Source organism: Pelecanus crispus, chromosome 1, assembly GCF_030463565.1.
Source record: "Pelecanus crispus isolate bPelCri1 chromosome 1, bPelCri1.pri, whole genome shotgun sequence".
Taxonomy (NCBI): domain Eukaryota; kingdom Metazoa; phylum Chordata; class Aves; order Pelecaniformes; family Pelecanidae; genus Pelecanus; species Pelecanus crispus.
This window is the reverse complement of record NC_134643.1, coordinates 211,587,211-211,601,025: the sequence shown is the minus strand read 5'-3', so window position 1 is coordinate 211,601,025 and position 13,815 is coordinate 211,587,211. Positions and strand designations below refer to the sequence as shown.

The window sequence follows — 13,815 nt, the reverse complement described above, 5'->3', positions numbered from 1 at the left end:
GCAAAGACTAAACTGTTACGTATCTCTAAATGAAATTTGTACTTTTAAGAACTGTTAGTAATTTAAGTGATACGCTTTTAAACAAAGTCTTGTGCTTAACACGTTTTATAATTGCTATTTTTAATTCCCTCTATACCAAAAGATACTCAGAAACCAAATCAAATTACTGCAAATCAAATACATAAAAACTGAGGTATTGCTATTTATTATGTTGTTCTAATGGAATAAATTAAAACTTAAGACTTTGTTTCTAGAAAGAAAGTAGAGTTTGTTTTGCTGCTGGTGATTTTACTGTCAAACTTTAAGTTTCTGTTACTTCCCAAAATTCTTACTAATAAAACAAAAAAGATTTCTATTTGATAACTTCTGAACCTTGCAATGAAATGTGAGTTCAAAATTAGTTTTACTTTGCATTATTTATTTAACAGCAGGCTTCTGAAATACTTTTCAAACTGATGTTCTTTAAGCTTATTGTGACTGGTGAAGGGAAATGTAGAACCTGGAACTTGGAAATCCTCAGGTTGAAAACATTTTTTAGGTCACTTTTAAAAATAAATATAATAGCTATTATATTTAAATATACGACACAGTTAATTATTAGTGCTATCATTTTAAATGATATAATCTAAGTAGGTTAATCTCTTCTCGTGCTTTTGTTCTGTATTGTCTTTGCCACCCTAGGTTAAATGGGTAACTAAAAATAAGTTTTCAAAGCATAGCCTTTAGACAGTGTGTTGTATCTGGGTGCCGAGAAATCTCTTGCTTCTGGTGCATTGCAACTTGGGAGATCTGTCTCCGGGGGGCTGAAACGTGGGGGATGAAAAAGAATAATATGCTGGCAAAAAATAGAGTATGCAAGATTGCCTGGAGTTGGCTGAGCAGGTAGCTCACAAGTACTGACTCAGGCAGCAACTTGCTGTTGGAAGATTTTTGTCTTTGTTTTACGCGGCAATCTGCAAAGTCTTCAGGGACACGAATAATTGCCTCCAACCTCAGCAGCAGGTAGTGTTGAATTGTACAGGTGAAAAGCTCTCCCTGACTCATGGTCATAAGGAGTCAAAAAGGGATGGAAAAAACTGTAATACAGGAAGTGGAAGTGAAGAAGGAAAACAAAAAAGGAAGAAAAACATAAAACCTACATAAGTATAGAGAAAGGAAATAGAGAAGTTGGGTTTTCTTTGCCAAGCTGCAGTCTCAAATGAGGGAAAAGGCAGTCCATAAGACTATTTGTAAAACAGAACATCTAAACAGCTGATCATTTTAAGGTGTGAAGTGTCAGTTATGAAGCATACATTAAAAATAGTTGTCAGTATTAATTATTTTAATGGCAAGAAAAGCAGATTCATTTATTCTTTGTAGCAGACAGCTACGCGTTCATTTCCAGTAGGTCTTACCTAATGGTTTCTTAGAGTCAGCTCATCCTGTCAAGGCCATCTGGGAATGATCATTGTCTGAACACTCAAGCAACCGGTTTGAACTGCCCTCTGAGACTTCCTACTTCGAGCAATAAGGAAACAACCTAAAGAATCTTTTAATCTTAATATTTTGTTTTCCTTGGTGGTGGTTAGCCTCAGGGTTATTCAACACGATTGCTAGGAACCCCCTTTAGATACTAAGGCAGCTGGCTATAGCAGCTTTTATTGCAGCATGCTTAGGCAAGTTTCTCTGACTTGAAAACCTTCAGGCAACCAAAAATAGGGTATATAGAAAGGGGTGTAAAATTGCCTGGCTCCTGTTCATGCAAAGAGGCATTTGATTTCCCTCTTGCTTTCTTTGTCTCCTTTTAAGAGCTAAGTAGGGAGAGAGAAATGAGATAGAATCTCAGAGATGAAAGGACAAGAAAGTGATAAAGGATTCTATGGGCCATCACTTCTGAAAATCATCTGCCCTTCCCTTAATAATGTGAAAGTTAGTGTTTGTGTAATCTTGTCTTTAGTGTTACGGAAGACAAAATGGTTGCATCTTGAGAAAGTTTTCTCTGTGTTTGCTAAGCAGGGGCGTAGGAGGGTATCTGTAAAGTTAAACGAATCAAGTAATTTGACTTGAAATAGCAGCAGAGACAGTTCTTCCTTAAGATTTGCCCTCCTTGGTGATATATCTTTATCTCTTTCATTTAAAATTAAGGAAAGAAAGATTAATTCTGAGTGTGCTGAGTGACTTAGCCGCGGGCAGCAAACTTCTTACCTTTGGGGGCAGGGTGGAGAGAAGGGGGAGGTTTTCTTTAAATATAGCCTCTTTTTCTGCTGTGGAACCGAGAGAGCGAATGTAAAATTAAATAAATCTGGTGATACAGAATGTGATCACACAGCATTTAGTCCTTTATGGAGTTTGGGAAAGGACTGAACTGGTACAAGGACTGTAAGAGCAAGGACGGTTCTTCTTAGTCTCCGTAATACTGCTGTTTCATGAAGTTTTCAAAGTAATCAAAAGAGCCCTGGAAATGAAAATGCCCTCATACTCCTTTTTTTCTGAAACTCAGAAAATAATCTTACTTTATTTGGGAAATCCACAGAGGAATCCAAGAATCATACTTTTGAGACTCAATTTAAAATACTTCTAAGTGTTGTGCTACTAGCTCTGTTTTTCTAGGTGAGGTCCTTGGGTGCAGGGCAGGAAGAGGGAGAGGAGGTAAAGGAATAATAAATGCAAAAATAAGCATGTTATTACTTCCATTTTTGCTTTGACAAATGGCAGTTGTTTCAAGAGTACATTATGATAAAAGTGGTGCTATCTTTGCAAATCTTTGAACACCATGTCATGCCTTCATCTCTTCTGTTAGCCATGCATGTATGGTTAGACTGCCTACTGCCCACTCGCCATTTTAGCATTATATGCTCTAAAGTGAGGACCTTTCTGTGAGGGCTCTCTTAAGAAGGGCAGTGCTGTTCTGCAACTCCCAACTAGCAAGATGTTTATAATCAGAACAGTAAGCTAAAGTCCTTGGTGTATGTATTGTGCACTGTCTGCATGCAGGCCAGTGCTAATGAAGGCTGCCTTTGAATACCTTAATGCTAAATACTGTATTTTGTGTATCTGGAAAAACTCTATTTTGTCTCTCAGTGTCCACAGCTTTATGGGCCATGCTTTCAGGAATTTCTGGTAGCTCTTAGCATCTTGCAGGCTGCAACCACTTTAGGAATAAATTCCGGAGGGATTTGTAGAATTGCCTGATTCTTAGTGACTGTGTGCAAAATCTGTTTCTGCACCAATTAGACTTCTGTCAGAGACATTTAAGGCATTTAAGTTCTCCTTACTACTTTGTTCTAGTTCAGATTCAAACCATTAATTTGCTGAATGAATTTCTGCTGCCTAAGACTGTAATTATGTAGGATAGCATATATGGTTCTATTTCGTACTTTTTGATTAAAGGGCTAGAGCTCGGACAGGCTCTCTTCCTACCTGGTCAACCAGATGTTCGTGCCCACCATTCGCATACATTTTGCTTGTGTTCTTTCTCAAAGTTAAGGAAATCACAGCTGTGGCACAACACATGATTGCAAACTGAACAATTGCATGTTGATTTTAAGGCATGCAAGCTGGAAGTAGAATCGAGCTGTCTATTGTCATATCACCAGTACGCTCTCTGTCATCATATGCCTGTGGTATGATTTGGTGAGGATATCATCAGTAGCATAGGTGGAGTAGTCCAACACAAGCTTGGTTTGGTTAATGCATAAAGACCTGTCAAGCAGAAGAAAGAATATGGAAAATTAAAAAATACAGCCATATTATTTATTGGAGCAATATTCAGAAACTTTATTCTATGTTTCTATTTCTTTGAGGCAATTCGGCCATGGCTGGAGACATTGCTGTCTTTAAGAGACAAAGCGTATTAGAATTTTGGCGTTTTTTCACGGCATTTTTGGGAATTGGTCAGATTAAGAAGTTATGAGTTTTACTGCTGTGTGCTTTTATATATATTAGGCTGTAATAATCTTGAAACCTAAGGAAATACTGCAAGTTAATATGGAGAGGACAAGTGGAAACACAGTGCTTTCCCAAGCAATGTGTGGAATATCATCTCTCAGCAGATGAGATTGTCATTGCTGTGTGACCAGCAGCTTTGCCTTTTGTTGGATTTGTTATTTACAAAGACAGTTGGAAAGTCCTTAAAGGATCTTGGCCCACTTTAAGTGTGTCTCCTTGTCTAACAGTGGTGGCAAATTTAGGGAAGTGTTTATGGAGGACTGAATTGCAGGTAGAGATAATTGCTAACAGAGCTGTCTCATTTCCCCTTCAGGCTTTTCCCTTTACTGTTGCTGCTTGGAACTGAAATTTGTGTCATCTCAAGCAATGTATCAATGCTACTTAAGGTGTAAATCTGTAACTAAAAGAAACGTATTTCACTTTTAAGTCAGCAATGCCTAATTAAAAATGGCCAATATAGCTGAAGACTTAGTTTCATGTTTTAATTTTTTCCAATTCTTGAAATCCCCTGAATAGGGTAGGAAAAAGGGTTCACAAAGAATGTCACAGCTTCTACCCTCAGGCAAAGATGAATCCACTCCATTGTGTGTAAAATCCTAAGAGCATCAGCAGCCATAACCCAGAAATCTCTGCATGCTAGACTACAGTTTTTGAGAGTGGTAATAGGAGCAGTTCGTGCCAAGGCTGTTACTACTCTAAACTTTTTCTTTCATCCCATGTCTAAACCAAACTGTGGAAAATTCACCTGTGGGGTCCCACAGCTCACCTGCCATGTCAGACTGATCTTGGCCTTCTAGCTATTGCCACGCTTCTTAGGAATTTCCATCTAGCTCTGTTACTGAATTAGTAGATGCTGTCACTTTCATGGCTGGCCTACAGTCAGACCACCGCATTTGTGATTCCCCTGTAGGGATTGGGCCTCTGCAGAAGGAGGTATTCTGGTTTCTTCTCTGCCCGCTAGAATACGTAGGTGGGTATCTTGCAGGTTGCCTCCACTGCCTTTACACAGGACGAGTTTTTGTAAGATTTTGGCAAAGGGGTTGGCTTGAATTTGATTTTTTTTTTTTTTTTGAGGCAATTTATGGTAGTTTCAAGAGCAGAAATCATGTCCTGGCATCACCAGGAGAACTAACTTTTGGTGTATACATCCAGTCCTGAGGTACTAAAATGTACTGGTGATAGCTCTAAAATAATTCAGTAATGGCATTTATGAGGAGAAACTTACTCTGGTCATGATTCATCTAATCTTCAAAGTTCTTAGATTAAAAGAAATAAAAAGGGAAGACCTTTCAGAAAGTCATGCATTATGTGGATTGAGGAAACCAGCTGGTTAGGGAGACAAAGGAAAAAATATGAAAGAATAGAATTTGTAGCTCTGTCATTTAAGGTGAAGCAGAATCATAGGTGACATGCTTGTCAATGAAGCAGTTCACGTTTGGGGTATAATGAAAAGTTGAAATTTCACACCAAGTTTAGAAAACAATTATGCTTAGTTTCATTTGTGTACTTGCTTGTGTTACACAGAGACTTCCCATCCCCTAGACAAAAAGTACACAATACCAAGTCAACAGTTTTGGTAGGTCTGTCATGATGTGGTCAGTGGTGTGTTTTTGTGTTTTGCTTTTAATAAAATAGGATTTTCAGTGAATTCCTAAAACAGTCCCAAAAATCTGAAAACCAGAATCTAAGTTAGTCATTTCTACTTTGCTAGAGACGGGCAATAATTTTTCTCACAGATGTAAAATATAAGTCTTGTCTACATTATAAAACACAAGCATTACTTTACTGAGAGATGCTCACATCATTTTTTTTATGTGATGCTTTTATACTGAAGAACAACTTGTCTTTGTGAATGTTTGTGACTATTTTTTTTAAGTGTCCTTCTATGAAGAATCATGTCCAAATGCAAAGAGAAACAATGGATAATTTATTCTGCCTTGTTTTTATTCTTTTACTTGTAGATCAGACCACTTCAGTTTTTTTGCTGTTGCAGAAATTTCATATAGCATGTTCATCTGGTACCTAAGATTAAAATATCTGTCCTGTGCCTTTTGCTTTTCTTCCTAATGGCACATTTCTGTTACACATTTTGGTAAAATAATCTGGCCATTTCTGACCTGGTTATGTTAATAGTATCTTTTCTGAGAAGATCCTTTCTTGTGAAAGGAAAGTTCTCACTACAAATGACGTAGCATATGTGCACTGTATATAAGGTGACTTTATGCTAATAAAGGCAAAAAAGAGGAAGAAAGAATCATGGATTTGTAATGACTGAGAATTCTGTTACATGAATGAAGTCCTGGACAAGGACACTGTAATTGCAATAAATACTACGGAACATCAAAACTGAAGGCCCCTTAGATAAGCCTTTCTTGAAGGATTTAAGTGATTCTTTGAGTATCCTTTGTGTGTTAGTTCATTTCTGACATGGCTTTCAGTAATACAGTTCATGTCTTTTCAGTGCAGCAACTGGAGTACAAATGCGAAGGTGTATCGTACTTCATGCAAAGGCGGATCAGTTCTCTGTTTTTAGGAATGGTTTTATTTTATTAGTCTATTAGCATCTAAAGGTTATTTTCAATAAAAAGTAACAAATGTGGGGTTTTTTTTGGTCTCTGGATCTCCTGCATCTTTTCCTTTGTACTTCAAAATAAAACCCCCAAAACCCAGCAAACAAGCAAACAAACCAACCCCCCCCCCCCCCACCCCCAACCAACCCAAATCACCAACTCTTTAAAATTAGGTTAGAAATTGAATCTGACAAATCTTCAGGCATGTGATAGTGTTTAATGCCAATAAAGATTTATTTCAATTAGAAATTCCAATTCTTAGTAACTGCAGAAATGCTCTTTGTGTGTGTAAAATGAGAAAATTTTTCTTGTCAATATGCAAATAATTTATATATGACTGTAAAACTTAGGGATGGGTGGGGAGAGGCAGCTTGATTCTCTTCATAATGCACAGCACTTTGAAAGTGCCTTTTGGTGGAGGGTGGGGGGTGGTATGGCTTAGAACAGTCACTCTTCTTGATATCAGAATTGACATAAGTTTGCTAACAAATATTTAGCATGTTCTGGGTATTTTAGCTTTGTTTTTCTACAGCCTGTTACCATAGACCTATATTTATGGTACAGTCTAAGTTGATTTCCCTATTTTATACAACAATTGTCCAATTTAACAAGGATTTGCTTCACCTAGACATAAATGAACAATAATAGATAGTGTCAGATAGCTAGATGTTGGATTTGAGAATTTATTCTGTGCAGTAAAATGTATGTTCCTTGATTGTCTCAGAGATGTTGATTTTGATTCCAAGACTTGTTTACTTACTTTGTTCTGTGCACACCGTACAGAGCTGTGATTCTAGTTCATAAGCAGGCAGAAATTAAGTTTGATTTGATAGTACTGTACTAAATATAATGGCTGATTTATGGGTTTCATTGATTTAATATAATTTACCAATACTTTTTTTTTTAATTTTGAGGTTGACAGTACTGCTTTATTAAGATGTGGCCAGGTCATGTAAAATAGAAGATATTTCATGTAAGGATTGGGGCAGTTGTCATGTAATGTAGCTACTATGGAAAAAAACCCTCTATTTAGTGCGGAAAGTGTTGGTGTGAGAGTTCTTGTTACGTCCATTTAGACCTTTTCTGTGCTGCTATTCAAAACAGAGGGAGAGATCTTTACCCATGGAGAATGTCCTGTTTCCATACTTAAATTGATAATGCAAAATACCTACTGTTTACAATAAGTTACTCTGGTGCACATGCTGCAGATATTGAACAAAATGAAGGCCTATGTTCCTTCCTCTAGTACTGGGATTTATTTGAACATTGCATCCATGTAAGTGGGGGTTTGCCTGCTTTGTATTCTGTAAATCGATGAGCATGATTTGGAAGTTGTGGAAAAGAACTGATCTGTTGTGATGTGTTTTTGGCTTGTTTCTTAGTATATAGCATTCAAAAACTCAGGCTATGGAGCGGGTAAGATACATGTGAGGACTGTAGTTTGAGGGAGGCTGAAGAGAAAGGTTTTGAGGGAAGGTGTTGGGGAAATGGATACGTAGGTCAGGACGCACAGAGATGAGTGGGAGGGGACAAAGAGTTTGCCTTATTGAACCGACCTTATGATTAGTATGATTTTAATGTAATCAGCTTGCTTGCTTTGAGACTTTTTTCTTCTGTGGGTCTTTGCTCTAAGATGACTTCTGGTTGGAGTTTAGTTGGTAAAGTAAGGAACATGCTGACTTTTCTCAAGCGATGCTCAGCTAGGGAAAAGTTGGAAGCTGCTGCCTAAAATAGCTGTCCATGTTAGCAACTCCGTATGAACATTAAGTATACTTTGTGTGGTATGCTTAAGCAGTCTTGAGGAATTGATAATGCATTGATAATGCTGTCCTTGTGCTCAAAATTGGAGGTACTTTTAAAATTGCTTCTTCCATAGTCCATTCATGTGTCCCATATTCAGATATGTTTGGAGAAGCTGGTGAATGTTGTTTCAGTGTGTTCCTGTAGTTAACTGCAGAAATGGTTCTGCAGTGCAGTGGGATAATGTTTGTCCCTTGCTTTCTTACTCTACACTCAAATAGTGTCTAAAAATGAAGGCTATAAAATATGTACCTTAGGTAGATATTTCATAAGTTCATAGTATTACATGGATTTTTATAGGCGTTAAATGGAAATAAACAAATGTGTAATCATGGGTGCAGTGGTGTTTTCGTAGTTTTCACTGTTCCCAGAACTGCGTTGAGTAAATAACAACAAATCAGAAATAGGGGGGAGGAGTAGCACATGCTGGTACTGTAATTTAAACACATAGTCTGTGAAGCATTACTGTGCAGTGTTTTTACATCTGTATTATCTTTACCTGCTTTCATTGCTTTGCAAAATTGACCAGCAGAAAAGTGAAAAAAAGTTCTCCAGTATGAAGGTTTATGTATAGTACAGTGTATATAGGACAATCTTCACTATGTTGTGCCCTGTTTTATAAATAAATCATCTAAAAAGGAAATAAAGAAGTCTTGCTGCATGTGGCATGTTTCTCAGTGGGGCTAAATACTGGAAAACATATGCAACCAAAGACACAGTGTGTTTGATAGTACCTGTATTAAATAAGCTGTATCATGGAAACTAACATGGCAGTGACACCGTTTGCATTAATGCTGTAGTAAGGGGGGGGGGGGGGGGGGGGGGGGAGGTTCCTGTACACAAAGGAAAACTGGCAGTAGTTGCCACATGCAGACAAAGTAGAGCTTCATTTACTATTATATCTTTGTACAAGTAACATTCCTGCCTATTTTGTGACCCTGCTGCAGTGTGTCTGTAAGTCTTTGACCTGGAACTGTTTGTGTGCATGTTTAGAGAGGGTAAAATACAGGTATCTTAAACCAAAACTTTTTTAAAAGCCACTTTGTGATACCTTCTATCTTATAACAGAAAGTCCCTTCAATGATTAGAATGTGATAAGTAATTCTACGTAAGTAATTATTTTGGTGACTACTGCCCCACTTTATGATCTTCTGAATTTGTATCTATTCATTCTCACTTTTTTGAAATAATGAAGTAGTTACAAAATTTAGTATTTTCGGGGAACACACCAACTTTCTGAACATCAAAGAACATGTTAAAGCATTTACTAATTCAGTGGAGCACATTTTTATTAATTGGAGTCAAAGGTTTCATTAGTAAGTTTCTAGGCATAGCAATTAGTTGCTTAGGGCAGGAAGAAAATAATATTCTGTTTTGTTCATCCAGTTTGACCTATGATGAGGTCTTAATTTATGACCAGAGCTCTTGGATGTTGTGGTCATGCAAACACATAAACAAAGTTTGGGATTCATCTCTTCTAATGTCAATGTATTCGACCTAGTTAACTTAGGTTCCCTTCTTGGAGGAGATACAGGCCTGATTCACCTTCAATATGTTCCTTAAGTTGATCAAATGAATTACATCCTAGCAGTGCTTATTTAGGTTCCTTTCTTGTTGGTGTGGAGAGCAGGGTGACAAGGCCAGATGTCAGGGTCTGTAAAGATGCTAGTGTTGAGGTGACCAAATCTGAATTATTTATCCCTTTAAAATGTCTAGAATAATATAGTACCAGCCCCCAATCTTTAATATGCCTTAAAATAAGAGAAACTGAATTGGGAATAGTTCAGTACAAATATGCATTGATCCACCAAGATACAAAACACAATGTAAGAAATGGGTACAAAGCAGAGGTGTGAGTTGGAGTACCTAGTTTTGAAGTCAGGTCACCAATAGAATTTATATTGCAGCTTTAAATGTGGTTTTGCTGAAGTAAATGAAAATGGGCATTCCACGTAATCAAGAAAAAAGTAACTTTAAGGATTATTAATGTAAGGAAAGAATTGTACCAAGTTAATGATGTATTAGATTCTAATTGCTACCGATAATATTTGAATATGAGTCTTAATTGATACCAGTTCTAAATGAATCAATAACAAGCTTTGTTGCCAATGCTCAGTGTGTATTAGTAGTTTTATTTTTGTCCACATGTACTTCTTGGAGCAATGTTGCTTAGTGGCATCAAGATAACGTTGATGCTTGTTATGAATAGCCTGCACTTGTTATTCATTAGCAAAACATGCTAATCACATACTTAAAAGGTGAAGTAATCATTCATTACACTTTCGTATTTTCATTGAATTGAATACTTTTGTGAATGACAGTGCTGAATGTACTTTCCAGTTTTTTCAAAACAGAGAAACCTAAGCTTCCAAAGTTTTGTAATTAGGTTCTGCAGAAGGCTGGTTTGAGTTTCTTGACAGTCCAGCTGTCCTTACCTTTTCACATGAAGTTGAAAGGCAGCTGCACATCACTTTCATATTATTACTTCAGTGTGACTGGTTACTTAAATACCACGGAGAGAATGTTTGATTGTCAGTGGTGAGGGGAGTAGTTGATCAAATAATCTGAGGATGTGGTCTATGCATAGAAAGTTTGGGAACACTAATGATTACTCACTAGCCAGTTCATTACAACTCCCTAGGCACTGAATGTGAACTCATCGTGCCAAGTTACTGGACTGTGCTTGAGATTCCAGACACAACTGTCTTGGTTTGAAAGACTCTGAAATCACACTTAGAAATGACAACTAATCAACAAGAAAAGGAAGAGAATGTTTTGTTCAAGGGTACATCATCTAGTTATGGTGCAACAGTCTAGATTACAATATTCTTGTTGAGCCTTATCTCACCATTGCTGTAGCTCTGATTGCTACAGCTGTTTGTTGGGAAAGTGGTGGTGGCCAGGGTAAGGGTTTGAGAATCTGACATACGGTGATGCTTGGAAAGAATCCAAACAGTTCTTGCTTGGTTTTGAATGTGGCTGTTGTTGGCAGGCTTAACCTTTTGTTGTTAAACTTTCTGTGCTAGCAGGTCATAGCTGTGAATGAATGACTGTCCTAACTCTGGCTTTGTTTTGTCTTAGTCACATTGATCAAACAACAACATGGCAAGATCCTAGGAAGGCCATGCTTTCCCAGATGAATGTTACAGCTCCCACCAGTCCTTCCGTGCAGCAGAACATCATGAACTCGGCATCAGGTAAGCAAAATTTGTGTTTATGAAAAAGATGATACAAATGAAGATACCACTAGCTATTTTAATTGGGGGAAAGGGAGTCTAAGTCTCACAACTGTCCTTCTAGTTATCCTGGTTTTAAACTTCAAATTTGTTGATGCTTGATGCATCAAGCAAGAGGCTGATAATTGAGGTAAGAGAATTTGTGTAATATTTATGATGTCAACAGAAAGTATCCTGTAGTTCTTTTGGTTTGTGTTTTTATTTTTTCAAATAGATGATTCAAACATTTAAAGAAGCTGATTTTTTGTCTAATTTCTTCTGACTGAAAATACTGTTAATTGATGAAGACCAGAATTTCCATTAAATTAATGTCAATTTACATTAAAGCTATTGTGCTTCTGCAGTGTTCTTCTGCCTCCCCTTGCTCACTTGCTAGACTTGCTAAACTCTCATTCATTTACATTTCCTACATTTGTGAACATCTAATTTTCTCTGTCTTCCCTAAACAAGTAAAGCAAACACTTGGAAAATCTTGTTTAGAAGCAGAGGCGTTTTGGTTTTCCTCCTATTTTCCTATCGTTTCCAAAATCCTGTATCATCATGATTATTCCTCTAGCTGAGGAAGCCTGATATCTTTTCCTGGAATATAGAATTGTTTTTTCAGCTAGTCTGGGGGGGGGCTGTCACTAGACAGCAGTAAAGCGTGCCTGTTCTTGCTGTAGAATCTGCTGTATGTTTTCAGAGCTCTCTTGTCCTGATGGTGCAAAGAGCATGCAGATAAATTTGATACCATGCTAGTTTGACTGCTGTGCTCTGCCCTACGCCTATGTCACCTTCTGTTTGTCACTGAGGTTCATGTTTTATTTCTTTTCTCACAGTCCGATTGTATTTTGTGTATGTCTGCTGTTTCTGTATTTCACAAAGGTTATTCTCTGGTGCTGCTTTTTGTTGTCCATTTAGACAGCTTTGTTTCATGCTGCAATTCATATGCTGCAGACAATACCAAAAGATTAAGAAGCATGACCAAACTGCGCTGTTCATGACTGAGTATTGGAGGGGAAGCTAATCAAACTTTTTGCTGGCTAGGCCAGGAGGTTGGATTATCCTGAAACAAATGAGAGTCCTGTTCAAGTTCAGGAAGTCATGATTCAGAGCAATTAAGGTCTCAGGCTCTGATATGAAAACATGGTGTCTGTGATTATTTTTTCTGTAAATATATCCCAGGAAACCTGCAGCAATAGAGATGACGTGTTTTTGCAGGGACTTTTCTGAAGAACAGGGAATAGGAGGAAGGGAGCAGTTCCCTTGGTCTGTCTTGCCTTTTGGTATATCTCATTTGTGCTAAAACTAGATGCTTGCTGTTTGAATATTTACGTAAAATCTGTATTTTAAGATAACTCCTCGTATCTTCTGTTGTACCAAGAATTAATAGGAGAAAATATTGATAGTGAAGTAGGAGTCATGTACTTAGAAAGAAATGAAGGGTCCTTAGCAAAGAAATAAACTGGTTAGCTGTAAGGGGTAAAAATCTAAAAGCGAATCTAGCAGTCAGTACACGAGGATTATTTTAAAAAGAAAATTAAGGATTTACATATAATTGGCTGATGTAAGTGTGTGAGCATGTGATCCTGCATAGATCTTGTTGCTCATGCAATAAAGAAGAGTTGAGATGTTTAAGTGGATTGTCTTGTGACTTGAGAAAGTACTTATTTGAATACAAGTTCATTGAACATTTATTTTTAATTTCACAGATGATACTGTATTGAACATGAACTGAAAATCTAGTAAAGTTTTTTCCCCGGTGCTCTGAATTTGATAAAGTACATGAAGAAATCAGAACTTCTGTCTATATTAAGTTATGTGTTTATGTGGTGTTGCTTTTTTTAAGCTTAAATCAGTTGAGGCAGTATGACTTGGAACTGGCTCTTTGGATGCACCTGCTTTCTCTTAACTTACTTGCATTTAACAAAAGTCTGTTTTGAATTAAATAATATTGAACCTGCATTTATTGTATATTGTTCTGTTTCTGATACTGATTTGGCAAATCTTTATGTACTAACTTTAAATTATGACTATATATTTGCTTTTGCTAAAGTTTCTTATATCTGGTTCTGTTACTTTTTACTATTGAGTTCATGGTAACTTATGCTTCCTTGGTGGCCTCATAAAGAATGAGAGAAATGGAAAAATCAAGTAACTGTGTACCACCTCAGCACAGTGGAACTTAAATCTGAGTGCTAATGTCATAAATATAATGTTCTATTTGGATATTCAGTTGATAATGATGAATATTAATGTTCTAATTTGAATATTCATCCTCAAGAACTGGGAAGTAAAGTTGA

The 13,815-nt window shown here is 37.0% G+C and overlaps 1 protein-coding gene across 4 annotated transcripts in view; it reads left to right on the top strand.

Annotated features, from left to right (window-relative positions):
* Positions 1-13,815, top strand: part of YAP1 (Yes1 associated transcriptional regulator) — a 90,986-nt gene that overhangs the window by 37,398 nt on the left and 39,773 nt on the right. For all 4 annotated transcript variants that reach the window (XM_075707889.1, XM_075707881.1, XM_075707873.1 and 1 more), the window contains exon 3: positions 11,379-11,494. In XM_075707889.1, coding sequence (XP_075564004.1) covers positions 11,379-11,494 — 116 coding nt within the window. The remainder of the gene's footprint in view (positions 1-11,378; positions 11,495-13,815) is intronic.